At 46.4% G+C, this 25,966-nt stretch overlaps 1 protein-coding gene across 1 annotated transcript in view; it reads right to left on the bottom strand.

Moving 5' to 3' along the window:
• Window positions 1-6,677: 6,677 nt before the first annotated feature.
• SDK1 (sidekick cell adhesion molecule 1) overlaps window positions 6,678-25,966 on the bottom strand; it is a gene marked incomplete at its 5' end in the record, with an annotated part of 212,530 nt that continues 193,241 nt past the window's right edge. The window contains 5 exons of the mRNA XM_009890061.1: window positions 6,678-6,950; window positions 13,709-13,838; window positions 14,060-14,180; window positions 16,168-16,305; window positions 18,914-19,078. Coding sequence (XP_009888363.1) covers window positions 6,678-6,950; window positions 13,709-13,838; window positions 14,060-14,180; window positions 16,168-16,305; window positions 18,914-19,078 — 827 coding nt within the window. The remainder of the gene's footprint in view (window positions 6,951-13,708; window positions 13,839-14,059; window positions 14,181-16,167; window positions 16,306-18,913; window positions 19,079-25,966) is intronic.

Below are 25,966 nucleotides of genomic sequence, written 5' to 3'. Positions count from 1 at the left end.
CCCCCCCCCCACCCATGGAAAACATTGATTTCTCCCCCTCATTTCTCCCAGGAGAGCTGTAGCTGACCTGCCTGTGTTTGGTTTACTTCTCGAGGCCAGATGCTCAGCTGGCAAAAAGCACCACCGACCACCCTGCGATAACAGAGCCGCCGGGGGGGCCCGTCCAACCCCCCGCCCCGACATCAGCACCTTTGTGGGAACCCATAAACGGCTGCTACGATGCTGCAGGAGGAGGGGACAGATAGCATTTGTGAGGGGACGAAGGCGTGCAAAACGGTGGCCCCGTGGGTTTCCAGTTCTGAACGGGTTTCGACTCTCCCGTATGAAGGATCTGGAGGAAGTTTATCACCGCAAAATAACAAAATATTTAAGGCTGATCAAGTTTTGGGTGGAAACTATTTGAGAACGTCATTTTAGCTGAAAAGCAGCAGGGGATTATAAGATTTTACAGTCCAGAACGAACAGCGAGGAATTTCAGCCCATTTTCACCATCCTGAACTGTTAACTCGTGAGCATGCTGGCAAGGCACCCAGAAACTTCTTCAAGCCAAAAATAACGGAAGAGGCCGGAAAATATTTCTCCCCCTCCTTGCCAAATAAATGTACCAAGGACACACATGTTTCAAAAAAAGGGTTCTTTTAATTAGAAGCAAGTTTGCAAAAGAAGAAGTAACTTTCTCATATAAAATAGTGGACTGGTGAAAGTGAGGCTAACAAGAGGTGTGGAACAAAAATCCAGGGCAAATCCCCAAGGAGACACTGAAGTAAAAGCAAGGATCCGATAACTGTAGTACACCGAAGGGTAACTCAAACACAGCCGTGCAAGATGGTCCTACCCCTAAACTGGCAGCAGATACCAAACCAGAGGATGGACTCCATCCCAAGAACGGCAAAGTGACCGGCTACAAACTCGCCATAATACGGTGTTTTCGCACCGTTCTGCTACTTGAGAGCTCCCACTGCACCGTGACAGACCCCAGCACTGCCCAGGAGCTCAACGACATCAAGGGGGGAGCGCTGGTGGCACTTCCCAGATGTCCCACCTGCAGAACACCACCACGTCACGTTAACAGAAAGGTTTCGTTCCCAGATCTAGAGAATTGGACATAAATGGGAAAGCACTTCGATATAAAGCTCTGTAACCCCATTCCGGTCTCTATATCCAGCGAGTCAAGCCCCAAGAGATTGCACAGTGATCAAACAGCATCAAAATAATGAATTTCCTGCCAAGTCGTGTGGTTCCAGGGCCATTTAAAATGGGCAGGTGGCAGCTTTGAGAAGATAAAATTCTGAGTCAGAGCCTGAATGTCAAGTCCTGATGGAATTTCACTCCTTGTTCAAACAGATCTCACCTGTCCCACGTGTCACGTGTGTGCTTAGGGGTTGTGACTCTCTACTACTGGGAGCGGCAACCTTTACACCTTCACAAGGTGCAAGCCAACTTTATTTGTCTGGGAGGGCTGGGGGTGAAGACGTGGGGCAAAAGAAAAGGAATACAGAAATACAAAGAACTGAAGGGACTTGTTAGGTGGAGCCATTGAAGGCCCGTGCCCAGCCCAACGTGTTTAGTTTTGGGGTGAATGTGCTCCTAATTCAAGGGTGGCTTTCCCTAAGGAGGTTTCAATGGATACTCTACAACCACATCATCATGCACGTGGCTTTGTGTAAACACCACAGCAACATACCTCTCCCCATGTGACCTCTAGTAACACCATGATGATGTATGGACTCCACACATGCTGGCAAAAACCTATAAAAACAACCTAAGAAATGCAATTGAACTAGCAGGAACTCCAGGTTGAATGAAGCTGTTTGCAGTACAACCTGCCCATCCAGCAACTGTTCTGCGATGGCTTTTCCTCTCCAAATATAACCCCCTCATTGCATGTGCCCTTCTGGCTGCTATTGATAAAGGAGATCACTAAAGACAGGAGGTCTTGGGATCATGTTCAGTCTTAGATGCCATGGGTTTCTAGGACAAGATTTCTAATGGCCCTGCCAGAGGTTATCTTTCTTGTGGTAGGTTATTTTTTTGGTGTGTTTTGATTTGGTGGGTTTTTTTTTTGTTTGTTTGTTTATTTTTTAAACTTTTCCTGATAAATTCCTTTTCTAAAAGGACTTTTCTGAAACAAGTTGCCTTGCTTATCTGAAAACAGCAACTGGGAGAAGACACCAGTGCTCAGTATGTATAAAGAGCTCTCTCTCCTCCCTTTTTGGACAGCAGATTGGATAATCTTTGGATGACCCAATGGATTTCTTGAGGGAAGCAATGACAAGGATAATAAATGTATCCCCATGTCAAGACAGACTCGGATATTTATTCTAAACAATTGCTACAGCAGCTTCTGGCAGAGACCTGGGTATAAGCAGGAAAAATGAGATCTTGGCCCATCTGCAAAGCATCACTGGCTTTAACGCTCAAAATGAAGAGGAAAAAAAAAATCCTTTTGGGTAATGGATTAGTTTCTTTTTCTGTATAGGGTTTTTTGTGGTTTTGGTTTTTTTTTTTTTTTTTTCTTCTCTCCAGTAATGCCAACTGCTTCCAAAAGTGGGATTGCTGGCCGCTGCGTGATTCCTTTAGGAAATGCTGATTAAATCCTTTGCTTCTAGCTGCCCTGCCCACGAAGGGGTTTCACCCGGGTGACTCCCAGGGTGGGGAAAAAAAAACATCTGCCACTGATGAAAATAAAATAGTGCCCTCTCCTGTCCCTTCGCACCGCTGCTGCTCGCACCCCGGCAGCGCTGGTCCTGCACCAATATCGGAGCGTTAAAACACAGGAATGGAAAATACTCCGCCCAAGGGTGTGGGTTATGGTGGGGCACACACCGTCTGTGATACAGACTTTGGGGGGATAAAATGCTCCATGTAGAGTGGGCTGGAACAGCACAGCTCCTTCACTCACGGGCACTTGTGCACGGGGTTTACGATAGGGACAGCCTGAGGTTCAGTGCTGTTGGGAGTGCCAGGAGCATCTCTGATGGTGGTGACTCATGTCATCTCAGCCCTGGGAGGGGGGTGAAGACTTGGGCACTTTTTCCTTGCAGGAAATTCGGTATTTCCATGGTTATTGCATGAAAAATGAGCTCATATTAAACCGTTCCCTGAAATGCCTCCCTTGGTCATTTCATGATGCTGTTTTTACTTTTTAATAACAGCCACCAAGAGACCCTGGGAAACATGGGAAAGTAAATAAATAGATACAAATAAAATATCCTAAGAAGGTGTTTTAAATATAAGCCTTCATTTTTCAAGACTGTTCTAAGCAGGAAGATGGAAACAGAAGTGGATTTGATGGGTGAAGTTATTGTAACATGACAACTGATGTTTAAAAGTCGTATTTCAAGGCTGTGATTCCCAAAGATTACAGCTATGAAATAAGAGCTTTCTTGCTAACTGATGGAGTATTTCCTTACAGATAGAACAATTTACCTGATACCTGAGGTAAATAAAACCTACCCATTAATCACAAGTACAGCATGTTATCAAGAAGGCACAGGCATCATGCAGGTAGCTATCCAGGATCCCGGGCAGCAGAACACACATCCTATGCTCACCTAAGGGCTCAGCAGGGCCGTGCATTTCCACGCTCTGCGACTGTCTCAGTAAAATAAACCCACACGTAAGAAAAGCCAACTCCTAAACAAAACAGAACCAAGAGTGACAATAGCGTGGACTGGAATGGAACAGAAATACCTTTGTTCGGATCAACAGGTCCTAAAGGAATCACACCTAGCCTGTTATTTCGGCGGCAGTCAGAAGAAAAGGGCCATGCAGCCAACTCAGCGGGTCCTCAGCAAGCTCAGGCTTTTTAGTTGTAGATAGTTCTGAGAAAAAAGGAATAGTCTCTTCTCCTCGCTTTGTATAGATTGTGCTGCTCCCCATGTTGTCCTTCCGCGGAGCAGTGGCCACCAAATCCATTTCCTTTATTCCCCATGGTTTCCTTGCCTTTTTGCTCAATGTGGTATCAGATCAGCCCCAGGGAGTAACTGCACCTTACACCAATTCAGATCTGGCCATATTCAGAAGATACAGAGCTACTTGCACTATGCTTCCCTTCGGAGCAAACTCTTCGGTGTTCGATCTACTTTCTACTAATCCATATCCCTAAGTCCTTAGTGGTCCTTGAAAGGCTCTTCCTGTAGCACTACCTCTCATACCTGTTGGATCAGCGCCATTAAAATTCCAACAGCAATTGCATTGCTATGTCACATGTATATAAAACAAGGTGTTTAAAAATATGTAATCTGATGCAGGAAATAACGAAGGAGAAAGCAAACAAATCAGAAAGTCACACAGAAAATTTTGTCTAAAACAAAAAACTCAGTCTGAAAAAAAATTTTTTTGTCAGTTCAGCAATTAAAGCAAAGTCCATATGGCTTAAGAGAACAGTCAAAGTGCACAGAAGGCAGTGGGTTTTTTGTTTGCTTTGCATGCCTCTTTGCAGTAAGCTCCACATCATCCTCTTTGGAGCCCCTTCTCCATCCCACACACATCCTTCTCCAGGTGTGGAGAGGGGGATGGCTCACAGGGTTCTGGCTCAAGCCCGTGTCTTTGTATATCTCTTGCCATCTAAAGAGCTCAAAAGCCCTTAAACACACCCACTGGAGTTTTTGGTTTTGAACTTTTTTTTTTTTTTTTTTCTGGAGCCTTTGGAGAGGAACAGCAATCCAGTGCCAAAGCTATCCAGAATCTGTATGCACCAAGAGCAGCAGGGCTCAGAGGCAGCGCCAAAGAGTAAAAGCGGTTCTGAGACCGCTCGCCCTGTGCAAGAAGAAAGGTGACAGCAGGGCTGAGCTTGCCCTTGGACCTCACCCGTTCAGGTAAGGTGCCACCAGGCTATTTCCAACCAGCCCCCACGGGCAGGAACAGGCAGCCACTGTCATCAATGCCAGGCTGGTTTCAACAACCTGCCATGAAGCCACCACCGCCCAGTGCCACAGCCGTCCCACATCCCTCCAGAGAGGACAGGGACAATTTGCAATAGCAACAGTGCCCACACGTGCTCTGACGGGACATCAGCACACAGCAGGATACTGATTTTTCTGACTGATCTACTCCCACCCGGGAGGAAATGTCAGACGCTGGAGCAGCAAGGACTCGCCTGCTTCCAAATTCACCTTTCAAACTCTTGCGGTAAAAAGTCTGGTGATCCAGGACTGTTGGTAGGTCCAAGGGCTGGACTTGGATTCTTTAAACCCCTGACAACTTCCTTGCGAGTAAACAACTGGCTGCGAAACATGACAGACTCAGGAAAAGGATAGAAAAGAAGAAAACAAAAAGGGAGCTGTACAAAAAGATGGAAAATAAACTAAAAATCCCCTCTCTTCTTTCCAAAGGCTGTAGCTTCAAGTGCACAAAGCAGCCTGTACACGTGCACAAGGTAATTCACGACCCTAATGCTTGAAAAAGCTGGTTAGCTCTACTTGGAGACACTTTGTTGCTTCTCCCAGATATGAAGCTGAAGAATCAGTAAAAGGCACCTGTGGACACCAACACTCACCCAGTCTGTGTGACGTGTCTTTGTGCTAAAAATACAAAACCAAACCAACCCAGCTACCGTGTACTTTTTTTACAGACCAATAAGCAGCACTGCAGAGCCTGGGCGAGAAAGGATGCTCAACTTCTATTGACAGGGCAGGATAACTTTGATGATCAAACCCTTCATCAATTAGTGGACTCTCTAGCTTGGCACTGCAATGTTAATTGAAAGATTCCTCTGCCTTGCTGGGTTGTGTGCTTTGACTTTAAAAAAAATGATGGATTCCAATGGCACATGCGGTCCACGAGAGAGGATTAGAGCCACACCAAAAATAAACCGACCTTACGTCTGAATTCTTCCCACCTGCTTCACCCACCGCTGCCTACAGTGCTCTTTTGAGCCATCTCCTCTTCTAAAGGCCCTGGAGGTGGAATATTTAAAGAATGCAGCAGGTCCCGTTTGAACAAGAAAGAAAAGCAGGTCAGTAATTCTGTATAAATACACCAGTAGTGAGCCTAGAGCAGACACAGTGACACGACTGAGCTGAAGCTGATCAGCCAGTGCTCCCGATGTGCGGAGCAGCAATGACAAGAGGAGAGAGGTGGTGTCTGCTTTTCATGTAAAAATTTGTCCCTTTTCTATATTTTCCCACTTGACCTTGATGACAGGGAAAAATTAAAAAGAAAAGAAAAGAAAAAAAGTAGAGAAAAAGGAAGAAAAAGGAGCCTGGGAGGTTTTACGGTTTCTCTTCAAATCACATCACAAAGTCACTCATTGCGTCAAGGGAATTCACCTCCTTGTTTGGGAATGGGGGGACAGGAGCAGGGGAGAGAAAGAAAGAAGGAAGAGAAGGGCATGGGAGCTGCTTCCTGAAGCAGTGTTACAAAAGCGGTTAAAAAACCCCCTAATATTCACAAGTGGTTAAAATCATCACTTCTCAGAATTCCTTTTTTTTTCTTTTTTAAACAAAGGTTCAGCTAGTTCAGCTCTGTATTTTTAGAGTTGATTGTCTTCAGAAAAAAAAAAAAAAAGAAAAAAGAAAAAAACCCAAACCCAGCCTCATTCGTGTTCCCATCCGTTTCTACCCTGATAGAGAAGTTACCCACAGTTCACCGCACCGGTTCACGCACACACACAGTCACTGCCACGGGTCCCTCCGAGGGCCACCGGCGGTTCGGCTCTGTCCTCCGGCCCCGGCTCAGACGAAGGAGGAGAACCCTGTCACTGGAGTCCGGGAGCCGGGCGCGGGCTGTCCCGTTGGGGTGTACACCCCTCCTGAGCTCTGTGTCGTGATGACAGTCTGGAAATAGGGTTCTGTCTCGCCGGCGGCGCACTCCTCGTATCTGTAGGATGCTGGGTGCTTCACCCCCTTCTGCTGCCGCTTCCATGAGTTGTAGTACGTGGGGTCACTCATGTAATGGTTCACAAAGGAGTGCTTTGGCAACTCGTCTTCGTAATCCGAGTCAGTGGCCTGGAGCATCAGGGGAACAAAATATGAATTAAAGAAATGAGCCGTTAGCATCTATGATTTAGCCTGTTCCACTCCAAAAGAAATTAGAGACAAGCTTAATATCACCAGCTGACAAAAGCTGTAATTTTAGGGTATGACTGTTTGCAGTCCAAGTATAATACACGCTGGGCTGTAGAAAAGCACCGTGCTCTGGTTTAGCCAGGCTTTGCTGCTCGAGGGAGCGGCCCCCGACAAATGCCGGCGATAAGAGATGCAGAGAAATCCCTTCTAATTCACTGCAGAACGCTGCGGCAGGAGTTGGGAGTTCCTGCTCTGACACAAGATGCAGGGAAGCGTAGAGATGTCATAGGGAAACCAACAGCTTTCAGTCACATAATCAACAAGACTGCAATTACGATCGTAATTGAGAATCTCTCTTCTTCTGACGCAAGGGCAGAAAGAGCGTCTTCCCTGCAAACGCGCTGAAGTTAGCCAGACGTGCTGCTGTTTGTGGTGGTCAGACCAGGCCACCTGCATGGTGCCCGGAGTTTGGCTTGCAAGCCCCATTAAGTGTTGAAAATTAGTTATTTCACTGAAAGGGAATGAAGCAAAATCAGGGTTTTTTTTCAGGCAACTCTCTCTGTATGCTTCAGCTGATTATCGGTGGTACAACAAAGGCACGCAACCAGCGGCGACAGAAGAAAGAGAATGCAAAATCTGGAAGAGAAGAACGGCCAGACAAGAGGGGTTTCTTTCTTGGGATGGCTCAAGCACAGCCCAGTGTTCAGAGAGCATCTTACCCCTTGAAACATTTATGCGCGGTGGCTGGATAGCTTCAAAGCTCCTATCAATATGGAGCGGGAGCTCTATTGAGACGTAACCAGCTAAGCTTTGCGCATCTGCCCCTCCTCTGAAGTACTGCTGCTGTGATACAGCTGGAGGAATCACAGAGGGCTCGTACATCTCCTCCAAGCACAGAGCCCACGGCAAAGCCCTGGCCACGGTATCCAAGCGCACATTTTCCTTCTGTTCCCGCTAATGTTCCCACCAATAACAGCCGCATCCCATACAGCACGCAAACATTTACCCAGTCATTTCCATATCTCATGCCTTCTCTCAAAATCTCTGGCTAGAGCATGCAAAAGCTTTTATTCCTTTTTTTTTTTTCTTTTCCCCCTGATAATCTGCATAGCCGATTCTAAAGGCAATTAAATATCAAAGTAGTAGCTGCCTAAGACATACAAGAGAGAGATGGGCAAGTGCAGCTCGTAACTGTTAGTTGCTGCAATTAGTTTCCAAAGGTTGGTATCGTTCTGATCTATGACACCACACAGCAAACACACATCCTTCTTGATCCTGTCTGCCACACAACTAGTCTCTCCTCCTCTAAAGCTCCTTTCTAATGGTCTCCCAAGAACAATCCTCAAATGCCTTGCAAACCATCGTTTGAAAAGGGCACCGCATCCATCATCCCACTTCTTTGCTTAGATAGCTGCTTCGATACCATTTCCTGCCCATTTTCCAGCATAGAAGGTGATGGACAGAGCCGAAAAATTTTTCCCAGAGTTTTCCAAAAGTCTGAGCAAAGTGGCTCTTTACAGCTGTGCAAAATTCCCCTTCCGCTGTTGCCCGTGCTTTGGCTCTTTCGGAATTATGTACTGTTTGATTATTTTAAGAATGCAAAGCCTCAGGTGCCTTGACAAGTAATTACTACTACAACAAAATCCTACCAGCATTTAATAATTATTCCAGAAGGAACTCGGCAAGTCTATCTCCGAGAAAAACCGCTCCTTTGCGCCAGCTGCCAGCCGGGGGAAGCCAACACCTGACTCTCGCCAAAGACCTTCCCAAACAGGTGCTTTTTGCGGCGTGCCTGGAATATCCCCAGATTTGGACCGCTTCACAGCCTGTGGGTGCAGAGAGCAGCTCCAGAGCCTTGGCACTGCTGCAGGGAACATCCTGCCAGCTCTGCCCTGGCTATTTTTTGTAAGGGGCTCCAACATGAGTGCCTCTGGTGACCGCAGATGTGGCCGGGCACGGCAGCAGGCAGCGATAGCCCAAGCAGGCTGGTCCTCAGCTGCAGACGCAACCAACTTTCCCAAAAGATCCCCAAACCCAGGTTTCCTTTGTTCTTATCACGAATTAAGGTGTTGCACTTTGCACCAGCCTACAAACCAACATTCTGCTGCCGCTCCATCATCGAACGTTAAGGTAAAAAGTGCCTGGGAAGGTGGAGGGTGATGCGGGCATCCAGAAGAAAAGTCTCATCATCCTGAGCAGAGGCAGGTGGTTATGGATAACACACCTGAAGCAGCACCTGAAGGTGTGAACTCCTCTAACGATCACAGATGTGCTCCCCCCATCAAAGGCACAAGGCTACCGCTGCTCTTGCCATGGCTTCTGACTCCTTCCCCAATCCACCGTCTCTCTTACTGACTCGGACATGCTCAGCCACCCCCCAAAAGAAACGAGCCCCTGCTGAAAAGATGGATCACACCTGAGCTGAGGTGTCATAACATAAGGAGAAAAAACCCCACAAACATCTAGTAGCTCCTTACTGGTCTTTCTGATGTTCCTACAGACATATAAGAACATAAACACAACTAAAAGGCTGGAAGGTCTAAGAAGAAATGCTGAAAAAAAGCTGTATCCACAAGACCGACACATAATAATCCTGATGCAGCCACTTGATTTCTGTCCATCGCTAGCAGAAAAATACTCACCCACAAAACTAATATAATTTCTGTACCTAAGCCAAGTTCTTTCAAGATTGCCAGAAGTCAACATAATAAAGAGGAGAAATACTGGGAACGCTTTTAGATGGGCTGCTGCCATTTGAAATATAGTGTCACTTGGACTCACCATCAACAGGAAGAGGGAATTTAAAACAGTATCACCTGCTGATAACCTGTCTGCTAATTAGTCCATTACACCAACTGAAAGAGAACATTAATTTGGTGTAAATAAGGCCAGTGCCTTTCAGAAGCGACTTTCATGCAACATATATAGCTGCCCTAACTTCAACCTTTCACCATCATTAGCACTGATGCTGGAAAGGGTAACACACTTGTCAGTGGTGATACAACATGTTTTTGGTGTGTTTCCTTCAGAACAGGCAGGAACTGACTATTCCATCTATGTTTCTAAGGTATCTTCGAAGGTCTGCTTGGAACAAGGTACTAATAACCACCCTTACCAGCAAGGGATTTTCTGAACTGCCATCCCACATCCCTCTCTGCCCTGATGAAAATCAAGGGGTAGCAAGATAAACCTGTTTTGCATGACAATACAAACAGCTTATACTAGAGGATTACTTTTTAGTGGTTTTAAAACTATTGAGTAAACAGAAATGCTGCAGGGCTTTTTGCTTTGTTTTCGGTTTTCTCCTTTCTGTGCAACTGTGGCTTTGTTACCTTGGAAACCTCCATAGGCTGGAGCGCGATTGGGTGTGTGGTGACATTGCAGACTGTCAACCAAAGGTGCATGGATGCCTATGAAACAACAAATACCGAAAATGAGAGCCCATTTAAGTCTTTTATTGACAGCACAAGATGCACAAGTGCTGTTCAGAGGCAAGTCAGTGACCAGAGCTGGCTAGCTTAGTCAATGGGAAATCTGAAAATAGTTCCAATTATATATATATATATATATATATTTTAAAGTGACTGCATAAGAAACATCCTTATGAGATTATTTCTGAAAACGTAGATGGCAGCAGTTTCTTTTGGCTGACATGAAATGAATATGCTCTAAAGGAGACATGGTAACCTGGTAAGCAAACAGATTTCCCCGGCCATGGGAACCTTTGCTTATTTAATGTGTTACCTGCAGCTGGTTTCCACGTGGTGCCCAACTTGTCAAAATCATCGGAGAACTTTATCGGAAACGAATTAAATCATATTTCCTGTGAAGTGTTAAGTGGAAATTTATAATATCTTCCTACAGAGCTGAGAAAGCAAAAGTCTGCAGAGAGCAGCTGGGAAGAGCAGAGCATGGCCAGCGTTCAGCACTGACTGATAACGTGTGCAATCTGGGAGAATATTACCTCCTGCAAGCAGTTTTTGGGAGGCCACAAGGATATGTGAGAACAAACAAACAAATACCACCCTCCCCTCCCATAAAACTGCTCTTCCGTGGCTGGATGACATCACAGATATATTTCTGTACATGGTGAACACCAAATTTCTTCAGATTATCTGTCCAGAGCCTCGTCCACTTGACTCATTATCTAAAAGCCTATTATTATTAATCATTTAGAAATTACACTTTTAGCACTCTCTTGCTCCATACCTGCCAATTAAACTACTTTAACCTCATTAACGGTACTGGTGCTTGGCTTTCGTGACATGGAGTAAGTTAACCACTTGATTTATGAACGTTAAGGGTAGTGCTTGGTCTGCTCGATTCTCTCTTTGTTTCTCTCTTGCTCTCCTCGTCAGGAGGGAGCTCGGAGGAAGGCTCCCAGGCAGCTGTGTTGCAAGTGCAGTCAGTCAGCCCGGGAGTTTCTCGCAGACTTCTTCGTGTTCAGTAAACCCCATGAGACTCGAAGCCAGTGAGCTTCCTCCTGTTCCATAGAAAACCTTGACGCCTCAGGCAACAGGGGTAAGACTAAGCAGCAACAAGATGACATGTGGGTTGAAAGCAAAAAGCAGAGTTTTTGGCCCTGCCTGCTCCTACGTGCATCGTATTAAGGGGAATTTGAGATCCACGCAAAGATGTATTAGAGAAAAAGAGCATCAGGACCCACTTTGCTGCAGAGGACCAAACCTGTGCAGAGCTCTTACATAAAAAGATCTCTTTAACTCTTCCTATGATGGGAAACATTTCTGCCTGCTAAGAGAGATGGAAATTCTGAAATTCTCGGAAAACAGTGCTTGTCTGTTAAGATCCCCTTTGAGAATAGAAGCAAAAAGAACAGAAAAGATAAACAGGAAGAGCTAATAGGTACAGGAATACTTGAAAAGAGAGTGGTCAAACATCTCTACCCACCTCTGCCCCAACCCACCCTCACCCCCTGTCTGTACCAGCCAACACAAACAACATTTTCAGGCTGATCAAAAGGCAGCATCTCCTATTGCTGCCTCTACTGGGAGCGTATTAACATTTCATGCCTAAAAGCACTCCCCACCACAAAAAAACAAACCCGAGCATCAAAGACATTATACAGAAGGGCTGCATATCTAAGCCCCAAGGAAAAACAGGAGGCACATTTTGTTCACATACTCACATGCACACACAGATTGACAAAAACACTAGAATCTCAATTGAGACCTTTAGGCTCAACTGCAATACGCAGTAAATAAATAATATTAATAATAGCCTGAGAAAAAGAAACAAAAATCACTTTCTTCTCTGTTGTATAAACAGCGCATAGAGAAGGCAGTAATGACACCCTGCAAGTGGAGTTCTGCGCACTACCGGGAAATACCACATGGGGCATTGAAATGAATGTCAAAAGGTGCCAGCGCTAAATTCATGATCATGCTCGGCAAACTGTTTTAATGACAGGTTTAATGCTGGCTTGTTACAGTGACATGACCAAAGCACTGTGGGTTTAATCTGGAGGGTAACGCTTGTGCATTGCATAGACAGCAGCCTGAGCTACGCCGAGGAAAGCCGCCCGCGCGACGGGTCGGCCACAGGGCAGCACAAAGCAGCGGGCTGTCCGTGGTAATTAGCGGGAGGTGAGAGCTAGGTAGCCAGGAAAAGCAGCTGTAGCTGCAGGTGCAGAAAAGCTACAGATGAAAACTGTCATCTTCGTTCACTACTCGCCGCTCGTGATTTATTCTTGCTAGAAGGGTCGGGTTTGGAGGGGTTTGGCCCACTGCTCGCTTCTTGCGCTGTCAGTTCAGATCCGTCAGGATCTCAGCTGACGACACACGGTTTTAGAGACAGATTTACCTTTCTGGATGTGCCTGGAAGTCTGTCTGTTCACCCCTGGCCGCTGTGGGGCTTTTACAGACCACAAGCACTTTCTTTCTTCTTAAAGGGGATATGAGACACAAGATGGAGAATGCCGGCATACACCCAACTTCATTGGAGAACAGTCTAAAGGCAACCCGAGCAGAAGGCTCCTTTTCAGTTACACTAAGGCTGTGGGCTGTGGGGCATTCAGAAACCCGAATGCTGGGCTCTCACAGCCACGGCCGCGTGCTCCCTGGCACGTTTCTCGTGCCCCACTTACTCCCTCTGTAACAGAGGCAGCAGCTATCACCACGCAAGACCACCCTTCTGAATCTCAGCGTTTGCTGTAGCTGCCTAAAAAAGGGCACCGTGGAAACTTCTAAACCCCATCCCATACTTCCGTCAGAGCAACAATCCAAAGCGTGTCCCACCTGCCACCTCATCCGGACGGCAGCTGCAGCCAGCTGCTTATTTTGCAGCACATATATGTTCTCCCAGAAGTGCTCCACGTTTGCAGCCCCCGGGCAGACGGGGATGTGCAGCCCCTTCCAGAGAGGTCAGCACCCACTGGCGCACTGATTGCACTTGTCTTTCTACCGAACACTGGAAAACTGTGAATACCTGCCAAGGCCAGGGCTGGAATCTGCCCCGGCTGGGTCCTGCTTGTCATTCTTTCCTTTGACGTTTTAATTTCGAGATGTGATGTGAACAGCCTGGTGAATCGGACATTTTAAAGTCCCCAAGACAGACAAACAGTGACACCACGGTATAACGCAGGTATGGGATTGGAACTTTGAAACTTGCCAGGGTTCATCAGGGAAATGGATGTCTGCACTGACTGGGCAACACTTGGCAAGGCGAAGGGAAACCCTTACCTCCGACTCCGACACTTCTAAGGGTTTCTCGTTCAGGCCCAAGCCCTCGGTCAGCACGGCTCCGTTGTACTTGTTGCAGATGTCCTCATCAGAGTAGTGCAGCCCCCCTGGGCTTGGGCGAGGAGGAGACCTAGGAAACGCAAAGGGGGAGTGTATGGGATGTTGTCATTTCTCTGAAATGACACAATTAAATCATGCTTAGAAGCCAGAATCACAGCCTGGGCAGTGACCTGGGCATTGCAGTCCTCCCTAGATCCTCCAGACAACAGTCTCTCCCCTTTGCCAATTTAGCAGCTGCCTGAAGCTAGGTAAAAAGCCATTTCCCACAGCATGGTGTTCCCAGCTTCTTACCTGGTTCCATTCTTCTTTGAGAAGGTGCTCTTGATGTTCAGGTGTCTGCTGTTGAGCTCCAGAGCAGTGAAACCTCCGTTATCCAGGGTGACCGACTCTTCCACGTTGGAGATGGTTTTACCTGCAGCCAGGCAATCAAAGATGCAGCTGAAACAAAACCACTTTCCCTCCCGAGTACAACTGTAAGAGCTAACTTTACCTTCTTTGTGCTTTATGACATCATTAATTATTTGAAAATCTCTTTACTTTTCTCACAGGTAAATGAGAACAACCAGAGTGGAGGAGAGGAGCTTAGCAGGAGTGTGAACGGGCAGAAGGAGCCAAAAGAGGGGAAAGAAGGAGTCATGGATGGATGCATTTCATTCGCAGGTAAGTATCTAAAATAGCGCAGATGAACTGTGTTCCAAAAGTGCTTATTCTTGTCTTTTGACTATAAATAGAAACCAGGTGACTAATTCAGGTGGCCACTGAAGATGTCCTAAATCAGATGCTGTGAATCCCATTCATGCTGACTGAAGCAAAGCGAGAGAAAGTAAAGCTAAGGAAGGCAGAAAAAGAGGAGACGAGAAAAAAAAAAAAGGCAAGCAAGAAAGCAAGAGATAGGTAGGGTAAGTGGGTAGCAATTGGGAAAATTATGTCAGAGCTGTAATGCGGATAAGATACAGATGTGAGAAATCATTGGACAATGTAAGACAGGGAAAAGGACAGGGGACTGCAAGAAGAGGGAAAATACAGCAAAGTATATTATTTCTTGTGATCAAATACGGCAAGAGCTTATTCTCTCCCGTGTTCATTCTTTGTAATCCCAAAGGTGTGAGCTCAGCTCGTGTCCCGGGGAGAAGGACCGGTTGCATATTGCCACTTTGCAGCAGACAGGTACTTTATCCTCGGCTTCAATTTCAGAGCTACATTAAGACTCAGTGTGAACACTGATATCTGACAGTACAGGTCAGACCTGTCTTTTCATGTCTGTCCCCCAAACACAGAGCAAAACTAAGAAGATGAGAGATTTCCTACACGCTATGCAGACAAATATGCAATAGTATTAACTTGGTAAAATGCCACGGTATTCATACATCTTGTATCTCATGGGACTGAAATCTGATTTTCTAACACTTGTTAGAAGTGAATTAGAAAGAAAGAAAAGATCTTCACTTTGGGACTGAATTACTAAATACTGCCTGGAAGACTCCTTCATTACATTAATCCCTAAGAATGGGTAGCGCAAAGAGCCATCCACCTGATCCTACTCATTAATGTGCCTTTTTTGGCACCTCCAGGCATCGGAGCAATTTCTTGCTGGAGGTGGAAGAGGCTATCAGAGAAATACACATGTGAACAACCCTTCCAGGACTTTATTATATCAGGAGAAGAAAAAGTAAAAACAATATTCAGAGCTCAAGGACTGGATGTTTTGAAAGGGGCTATTTAACATTCCTAGTTATAGAGCAGGTAGCTCCTCTTTCCTTTCAGAAAGGAGACTGGTAAAAATGGTAACTAAAGGAAAATTCAAAGCTCGATGCTCATTATGCCTTCAAGTCTAACGGGTCCAGATAACCAAGACACCTCCTAGCTGCTTGGCCCTCAGCCCAGCGACTGCAGCTTGGCTATGGAATGAATGCGAGATGCAGGGCACTCTGTTTAATACAAAGGAGTTGTCATATAGTCCTCACACATACACACCTAGAATATTTGCATTGGGTACAGCCATGGAAAAGCAGAATCTTTCTCCCTCTCCCCATCTATCAGGGAATGATGACAAAGCTAAATGAAGCCTCAGCTCATTCCTTTTTTTCTGGTCTTCTGCCAAGCATTTGACCCAGACTCCTTGGCTTTTGCTACAGTCCTGGGACTTCCAGGAGATGTCCCACCCAAGCCCACAGCTGGTTGGCATCCAAAACCTGCTCAGATCAGGCACTCTTTGCCCAGTATGGCTATGGGCAAAAGCCATTTCTACCAAACCAGACAGTAAAAATATCCGAGTCTTCTTCCAAACGAAATACCTATAAAGAGAGCCCACGCTGAGGAAATCAGGGGTTCAAAGGGAAGACATTTCTAATTCCCACAGCTCTGGGAAGCGTGTGCACAGCACGAAGCTGATGTCTTACCTGTGCTGCAGTTCTTGTACTTCTTGCTCTGGCCATGCAGGACCAATGCAAACACCACCAGGAGGATGAGGATCAGACTTGAGAGTGCCATCACCAGCAGAAACCACCACTCCTCGTAGAAAGGGGCTTCGGTTTGTGCTGAAAGAGCAAAAAACAAATAACAATTCCTCTATATGCTCCTTCAAATTTTTCTCTTCTTTCCTACCGTGAATGACGTATCTATATTAGCGTTCAGGAGAGAGAGGCATTCAAAGGAGGTGACATCGTCTACTCTGCAGTCAGACTTTCAAGGGCCTTACTGACACTTCTAAGATGACAAACAGAACAGGAGCATATCACGGGTCCCACATCTCCACAAGCATCTTTCACGCACCCAGAGCAGCACTCCAGAATCCCCTAAGCTATCACCAAGTGAGGAGAGGGAGGTCTCTTCCCACAGCTCTGCACGCCTACAGGTTTTGACTGCTGCGGTATGCTTAATACTCCCTGGGTCAAAGGAACCGCTAATATATCTGACATGACCCACAATTATTCCACATTTTAAGAGTCTTGCCCTGCCAAAATGCTGCTCAGTCGCTCTTTGAAAAATACAGCTAGTGCCAGGGAACAAAATACGCTTGGTTCAGTGTCTTTCAGTACCTCCATTAACTCCAACTTCCCACGTTCACTGCTACTCTATGCTCTTTCCCCACCAGCTTATCCAAGCCTGATGTGCAGCACACGGGTATCAATTCAGTTCCCTGGATTTTCTGCGCTCTCAAGTCATTTCACCCCATTTGACCTCAACTGGAGATGCAAAATGATACTAACTCCCCCTTTCTAGAGTTCTCTTGCCAGTCTTGGTGTAAAGTAACGAGTACTGTTATTTTCTCGCGGTGATATTCTCTTTGTCTGCATCCCTCAGCTTTGTGAAAAAGCGCTGCCGCTGGAGCACAAGTCAGCAGTTGTATATCTTTTCCCTGTAGTCCATAGGGCAGAAGAACACCTGGTAGGAATGGGTGATACCAGGAGACCCACCTCAACCAAACTCCTCACTACGACTGAACCCAGGCACTCCTTCCCCGCCTGTAGATAGAGCCCTGGATCTAAACGCAACTCTGTTGTAAGCCTGATGGTATGAGCCCAAATTTGTTCCAGATCACTGGGTATTCTGCAGCAGTGAAAAGTAGCCACGATCTTTCTTTGCTGGGAGGCCAGTCCAGGCCAATAAAGTCCTAAAGGCAAACAGCACAAGCCATGCTGGGCTGAGCAGATTCAGGGCAATTTATACCTCCCTGCGCCAGCTGAAGTGGCCAGCCTAAAATGCTTTATACTTTTATGACTGTGAGTCTCAACGGAAACCTCTTACTTTCATGCAGCAATTTGAGAGGAACACTGAAGCATCAAAAGGAGGTGAATTAAATAGTTCTGTTCAAGTGGAGAACTTACAAACAAACGTTTTATTTATAAAAAGCATCACAAGGAACTGCATGCCCGGCTTCAGAGGAATAATGTCTTCCAGGAAAGGAAAGACTGAAGCAATTACTGACCCTTTACATTGTGTTATAGCCTCTGTGAAACCACAGATAGGAAAAACAGTGACTCGGTGTTTGAAGTGGGTTGTCTATGCCCTTGTCCTGAAGGAGAAAAGCAAGGGTAGCACTCGCACTGAAATCCATAGACAGCTCTCACAGGCTAAGTGGTTAATTGTGTAAGGACAAACACAGCCGCGATGGCGATAGCAGCATTTACTACTCCTGCCTGCTGGGTAACTGTTGAACGGTGTTTATGCTTTTCACTGGAGGAGCAAAGAGATAAAAGCCACTCCAGATACTGGAGCTTTGCCAGGTTCTCAGGACTCTCCAGAATTTTGAATCACAAAGCCGCTTTATCAGGTTCTTTTATTCGGTTGTCTTTGCTGACACAGCAAGGATGAAACCTATTGCTCTGAAGCAACCTGGAGTTCGGCTGGCTCCGCAGGGGGAAGAGGGGATCTGAGCAAAGCTTTCACGAGGGCAACCTCCCTACTTCACAACGGGCCACTGAGCTCCAGCTGCCCAGACGTGGCAAGCTGAGTGGAATTTGCTTTTTAAGGTATTGAAGTTCCTTCAGAAAACCAGAGTGCCAGGCTGCTCAAAGGGATTTTGGGAGCACGTTTAGGCCGTAGCCCTGTTTCCTGGGAATAAGCAGAAGAGAGCGGGGAGGGTGGGAAGAGCCCGACAGCATCACCCACGAGCTGTTCTGATGAAGGGGGACTGGAGGCATCACACTGTACTGGAATTGCCAGCACAGAGAGGAGATCAGGAATAATTTTGGAAAACTCCTCTCTTATATTTTTGAGAGCTAACTACAAAATAGTGCAGAAGATGTTTATCAGAGAACCCTGGGAATAAAAAGAGGGAAGCAGAGTGAACAAAACAACAGACTAGGAAAGGAGAAACAGCAAAGGAATTGTAGACTGTGTAAATTAGTCTTAGGGCAAGAGACCTTCCATATAAACACTCCTGAAATTCCTGAGAAGGTTCTTTGTTTGTCAAACTTAAAAACGGCATACACACATTCTTCCTCTTAAGAGGTAATAACAAGCCTTCATTCACCACTATAGTACTGTGGTTTTATCCTAAAACATGTGAAAACAACCTGCCCTTGATTATTCGCTGCAACTAGAGAATCTGGGTTGGGTTTGTTGTTTCTTTTTTCCCTCTTCCTCCCTCCCAACCCCAAGAAATTCCATTGGAAAAGATATTTTAAAAAAATCCATGATTACCTGATACCGCCACAGAGGGAACGCTTGGTTCTCCGTAGCCAAATTCATTGACAGCCACCACCCGAAATTCATAGGTCACTCCCTGTTTGAGTTTGTCCAGGCCAACTGTGTAGGAGGTAGCACTGCGAGGGATGTCCTTCACAAACATATCCCACAGTCCTTCATCTAGGAAAGCAGCAAGGAGAGAAATGGCATGAACCGTGTGACTTGGCGCTTCCTTCCACTCATCGAAAAAAATTGGCGTTAATTGTGTGTTTCAACCACAGGCGGTGGACGTGCTCACCTGGAGAGAGCTCAGCGATAGGCACAAACGCCAGAATGCCCTGCAAGACCCCATCTGTAAAGGCATTTATTCATCATGGGGGTCTTATAATAGCCCAGATGGAAGAGGTCTCCTCCAAAACCTGCAGCAGCACCCACAGCATGACCTGAGCTGGTTGGGGCAGCCGCCAGCCATCTGGGTCCCTCCTCACCAGGTAAGGTCACCGCATCAGCGCGCCTGTTATTTGTCACAGCAAGTCAGCCCAAAGCAACCTGTTACATTAATGAGTCCTAATTGCACGTATTTTGCCTGGTTTTTGCATTGCAAAACTGAGTTCACTACCCAAGCGCGTAGGCTAAGCTTTCAAAATAATGTAACACTGGGGTCTTGGCGGGAAGTACTGTGGCCTTGCATGAACTGGTGCCCGGTGGACTGGTGTCACTGGAGTGCTGCTCGCTTCACAATATTGATAGTGATACGTTCGTTGGATGTGCTGGCCCGCAGCGTGGCACAGCCCGCAGAGCGAGACAGCCGGCACTGCACGTCTGTGCCATGCATTTTTAAACAGGAATGAGTTTTTGTTTGTATTATAAACCTCTCAAAGTTGCTAGAAACACAACACCATCCTGAGGAGAGAGATGCAGGCGGGTAATCTCGGTTCTCAACAGCCGTAGTGACATTGATCCTGATGCGCATCCTGACCAGGCACCGTCCTGGTCCCTGATCCATACCCGCAATCTTATATTCACTTGACTACAATAGAAAGAACTTTCAACAAGATGGATGCTGTTACCAGTAAGAACAAAACCAACTATAATTAAAAATGCCAGTCAATAATTTTGAGTGCAGGAATCAAACATTAATCTAACTGGATTGCTTTTCAGTAACAATTGGTGCCCAGCACTTTCGCTGACAAAATGGAGCTACCGTCTACGCGTGGGGCCAAACTCTCAGCTAGCGTAAGCCCACGTAGCTCTTATAGATCTGACCTCACAAGTATCCCATTGGGCTTCTACTTTTAGTTATCAAAGCTGTTCAAGCAACGTCTATTTTTCTCTGTGTGTCCCCCAGCAATGGGAATAGGACGATAACCTCTGCGTAGGTACGACTCCGGCGCAGGAGCCGCCTGCTTTGAAAGAAAGCCCTCTGCACTGTGAGAGTCGAGCATCAGCATGACTTCTGTAGCTCGAGGTGTTATCAAGGTAACAATAAAGCCGGAGCCAGCAGCACTACCCTTAGCGACTTGTTCCGCTGCTGCAATGTAAGGCAGGAATCTGTTCTCATTTGCTTTGCATCTACCTGAGTGAAAACTAATTGAAGTCGCCGTAGCGATTCCAGGATTGTACTGGTGTAACAGAGCAAAAGTTGGCCCTCAGCCCACTTCTGTGCAACAGGGAATAGCGGCGATGATGGATTGATTAACACTGCAGGTGCATTTCCACGTGAACGTTTTAACTTTGGCACCGGTAACTATCGGCTCAGTAATTTGTACCGTGCTGCACGTCTAGCAACACACACAACCACTAGCAACCCCCAAACTACATCTTTTCCGATCATGAGGATTGGCAGTCTCAGCGGATGCAAAAAGCAGGCTGAAATGTTATTGTTTCAGCTACATTTGAGAAATACCGAAGAACAATAAAAATAGGTAATTTTTCTGTCATGCTTAAAATTCAGACCAATACATTATTCACCAGCATGATCAGAGTATAATGAAGTTATCATAATGTACCATTGTTATGTATTAGCTGGATATTACAATGGCTATAAAACAAGAGATAAAATATTGACTTCCCTTTTACAGGGCAATAGAAGGCTAGATTATTTCTACCACGTAAACTTACAATGTAATAAAAAGGGAGTTTGGGATTTAGTTTCTCTGAAGAGGGTGGAGCGAAGGGTGCATTTTCAAAGTTAGATTGTTGCAACCACCAATACTAGGAAGATGCATCTCAGACTATAAAATATTGCCATAATTGCTAGAATTGCCTGAGCTTTCATAAACACATTTGTAAACAGCAATAAGAGAATTTGAGCCCATTGTGAATTGTCTGAAAAGCAATTTGTTTGCATTGAAAGCCACTTAAACGGGGGAAGAAAAGGCAACAATAAAAATGAATGTTCAACAATCACTGCAACAAACACAACTGTTCACACACGCACTTTCTCACTCATTTTCTCCAACCTGTCAGGGGGCACAGTGCGGAATATCCAACAGACCAAGGAAGTGGAAATTTAACCACCCTGTAAAGCTCACAACACGTTGGGAAAACTACCCTTGAGAAGGAACATTGCATTTCCACCTCTCTATGGTGGTGATGGTGTGGGCAGCAAAGGCTGCTGGTGGATGTTCCTTCGGAGGGATTCCCATCTCACAGGGACGCAGAGATGCTCCAGCTGGTGGCCATATCTTCTCTGGCCCATCCCCCTTTCATTCATTGAAAGAATCTTTACACAAACTTTTTTTTCTTTTTTTTTTCCCTGGGGTAGGAAAAAGGGATCAGCCAAGATGGGACCCGGCGTGAAATCCTTGGGATGCCGGAGAGGTGCTGATGCAGATACAGCAGTCACAAGTCTGCAGGGTGGCAGCCTGGAAGGGGGGACATCCTTGCGTCTGGCCCACTGCCGACTCCAAGTAAATGCTGTGCGCAATATAGGCTGTGCCTTCCCAAGCCCTGGCCGACAAGGTTTTTAATTCCAGAGCCTCAATTAACTTATCTTCTCTCCATCTGGAATATTCAGGCCCCTCTTTGTAGACAGAGATTGCAATCAGATATATCCAAACTAAAAAAGCATTTTATTTCAGTGGTGAACTTTGAGATTAAATATTGAACACACACACACACACACACACATGAATTCATTCACTGCATCTCTTCCCCATCCCTCAAAACTAGGTTTGCTCTAAATGTTAGAAGTTCAGCTGAAAGAGAATTCATTAGAAGGTCACCTCTGATAGCAAAGATTGGCCTTTAAGTTCAGTAGCAAATCATTAGTACACTGTACACAGTATTTTCCACTCAGTTTAAGGAGGAAAGATGCACGTGTTGTGGTTGGGATACCAACTGGGTATTAACTCATAGAAACCTCCAAGAAAAGCAAAGTTTGCAGGACCGGACTCCTGCAAAGAAGTGCAGGGCTCAGCCAACCCCAGCCCGTCCCTGGTTGGTGTCCCGAGAGAGGCAGCACAGCTGGCACCTCTTGCAAATGCTTTTCCTTAAATAACATCTGTCCCTTTCTTCATTTTGCATTGCCTTTCACCGGGCACTCGGCTTCTTAAAAAAGTCCTAAATGTCTGATGGAAATGGGAGGGTTCCTCAGAAAAAATCAGTGTTTCTTTGCTTCTTGTTTCTACCAACGCTTCACCATACCGCGCTCCAGCCCTATTTCCTACTGATGTGAGATTTGATGTTTATCCCCGAGCCTTGACTCCTCCATCCCATTCGGGAGTGAGGCACGTGCACGAGGAGATGATCTCAACAACAGAGGAAGGTGAAACCACCTCTGAGCTGACCCCACGTCCAGCCTGCCCCGGCCATCGAGGAGCGGCTCTTGCGGGTTGCGGCCACGCACAGCACCCACAGGTCAGCCAGGCTCTGCAGGCAATTAATTAGGGTCGGTAACGAGGGCTCCCGGCTCTGCTAACTCAGGCCACTACCAAACAACCGCCATGCCATGGCTGGGGAGATGGAAAGCTGTCAGTTATTCGGATCTTAAACACCGGCCTTCCCCTCTTGGAGCGAGAGGAGAGCCGCGCCGTAAAACTTCCTCCTAATTACACATTAGGAGGTTTACGAGGGGAGAAGCTGCTGCGAGTTAAGGACCGGCTGAATGCGGGCGGTGTTCCTCCTACAGAGGACAAAATTAAACCGTGGATGTATTTGTCAGAGGCGAAGGGCTGGATTCGCAGGCAAACCAGCGAGAGGACGAGGATGGGAAGTGAAGGCTGACAACCTGTCAGCCTCGGCACGTCGCTCGCGAGCAGAGGCGAACCAAAGGCCCCATGGCAGATGCCGGCAATGCAGCTGCACCCTTCACTTTGAATTTACTGACTTTTGCTGGTTTGTGTCCACGCTTGACACCGCACTCCCTCATTTGTTTAAAAATAAATAGAAAAGGAAGAAAACATAAAAACATCTCTCAAGACACCAGAAAGGAAACTAAAGTGAGATCTGCCCTCGGGGTGTGAGAAGCGAAAACCAGCATTTCTGGGAAGGACGATCCCCACTCTGAGTAGACGGGTTCTTCCCCAAAACATCCGCTGCCTTCATGGAACCAATCATGTTGGGCAGCAAAAGAAAATGCTTTCCTGACTTGTCTATGTCTTAAGCTCATGATTTGTGGCTGCTCTGAGGTTTAACCAGCCTGTTCATGCCAATATTTCTATAATAATAGAAATATCATTATTATTAATATTATATTATTAAATATTAGGAAGAAAATTTTCACTTTAAGGGTGGTAGGGCACTGGAACAGATTGCCCAGAGTTGTTGTTGAGGCCCCATCCCTGGAGGTGTTCAAGGCCAGGCTGGACAGGGCTTGGAGCAACCTGGGCTGGTGGGAGGTGTCCCTGCCCATGGCAGGGGGGTTGGAACTCGATGGTCTTCAAGGTCCCTTCCAACCCAAACCATTCTATGCTTCTATGATTATTGGAAGCAAGTTAAGATGCAATTCTGTCCCACTGGGCTTAAGTCATCCCCTGCTTGGGAAAAGCAAACAAACAAAACCCAAAACACATCATGGGGAGAGAAAGCAGAAGAGGAAATCTGTATCAGCTTCTCCTGGGTCGGAGGCTGTTCCTGAGGCAACACAAGCCGTGAAGACCGAACACCTACATGGCTGCCCAGCAGCTTGAGGTGGCTGCGGGAGGCAAATACACGCACGAAGGTGTCATGCTCGGTGGCGACGTGTCCACGTGCTCTCCTGGCAGTGTGAATCCCCAGGGCGTTACGCAGAAACACCCGCTTTGTAGATAGGGGATAATCGGGAAGGAAAGTCTGTGTGAGACTGCTTTGTACTTCGCAGGACACGTGCCCCCCACTAAAGCACAGCCCAGAGAGAGGAGCCTTGGATGGGATGTGGCATGGCGTTGGGAAAAGAGGGCTGAAACCAGCTTCTCCACTCCCTCCGGCAGCAATGGGGACCTTCACACGGTTGTGCCATTTCTGACTTTTCCTCTGTATGTAAAAACTGAGGACACGATCTAATATCCATTCCTTAGCCAGCCTAGTTGATGTCAAGGGAGTGCTTAGGATGGCAATGAAAGAGGCTGCTTAATTGCATTTCTTGTAATGCACAAGGAGCTAAACTGGAATCCGTTTCTCTGGGGACAGAGAAGTTGAAGGAAAAGAAAAACTCTACTGTTTCTGTAATGTCATCCTCTAGCACAGATCACTCTAGAAAAAATATTGTTCCGCCTGCTCTGTCCCCGTGTCTGAGTGCATTCAGAATGCAGAGGAGGTAGTCAGCCTGGTCACCTTCCATAAATCCAGGGAAGAAACGGGGAGATCAAATGAACAATCTCAGCCGCCTGCTGCCACCATCGCTAAACCCAGCAGGGCAGCCGGAGCCCTGGGAGACACAGCAGGGCACCGAAAAATTCAAAGGGGAGTGACAAAAGCGGGTAGGGTTTGCCATTTGTGACAGAAAGCCACCCTCCTACTCTGATGGAAGAGTCTTGGCAGGGAGCTACTGCAGGGAAAATGAGATGATACAGCATTTAACGTTCGGGGTAATGAGGCCTATAATAGATGACACTTGAGATGTGAAACGCTAAGGTAGTGGTATTGCATTTAAATATTGGCAACAAGCTAAAGCTTTTCATCTGTCTGTTCAATGCCCCCTTTTTTGATCTCAGAAGGATGAATATCTTTTTCTTCCTTGATTTTATGTGAAGGGCACAAGTCAACTGCTCTTCTCTTGGACAACAACTCCTTAAAAACAAAGGTTGCTCCAATCCGTGCTCGACTATCCATATAAATCAACGTGCAGAAGCAAAATCTCAGAATTATATTAAAACAGAAGCTGCTCTGAATGACCAGCCCTGACAGGAGGAATTAGTTCCCTGCTTTTGTTAAGCCTGTAATTCAGATTTCAAACTCCTCCGTGCAGAGACGAGGAAGAAAGGAAACCGGCGCTTGGGTGAAATAAGCAAATGTTCCAATTAGTCTGTCTCCTCTCCTGGATCACATTTCACGCTTCCTACAGCTGCAACCAGAACGAAGGATGAGAACCCAACATACAAATGCCCAGTTCATTTGCTACTGCAGCATGAATAGGATTAAAATAATCTGAAGAGGAATTAAATGCCTCAACAGTCAAGGTTGCAAGAGCAGGAGAATAAGACCTCGTCTGTGTGTTTCCAGGATCAGCGGAGTGGGGCCAGCAGGAGTGACCCCGGGTTAATGCAGCTCAGACCTGCCTTGGAGGGGCTATTTTCTTCCTACTCAAAAAGAGCGGGCTGCAAATCCTCCATCCTTAGCCACGAACTGTGAAATGTTCCTTCACACCCAACAGTGAGACAAGCCCAGGAACATGGGATGAGTTTGCGATGTCAGCACTCACAGGAGGTGAATTTCCAGCTTGCAGACGATCTGTATGTGGGTCGGCAGTTTCCCTCTGAACCCCTCTTACTCAAAAAAAACTGTTTGGGGAAACCTAAGCTGGTAAGTGAACTTCGATCAACAGTTTTGGTTTAACTTGCTAAGTAAAAAATGCTGTTCAAGTAAGACAGGATACTTTTTACCTATGAAGAAATAAGAGCAGAAATCAATAAGGTGATGTAAGGGAAA

This window comes from Charadrius vociferus, unplaced genomic scaffold (assembly GCF_000708025.1).
Source record: "Charadrius vociferus isolate BGI_N301 unplaced genomic scaffold, ASM70802v2 scaffold18, whole genome shotgun sequence".
Classification (NCBI taxonomy): domain Eukaryota; kingdom Metazoa; phylum Chordata; class Aves; order Charadriiformes; family Charadriidae; genus Charadrius; species Charadrius vociferus.
Note: the sequence above shows the minus strand (reverse complement) of the source record. Positions and strands in the feature narration are given on the sequence as shown.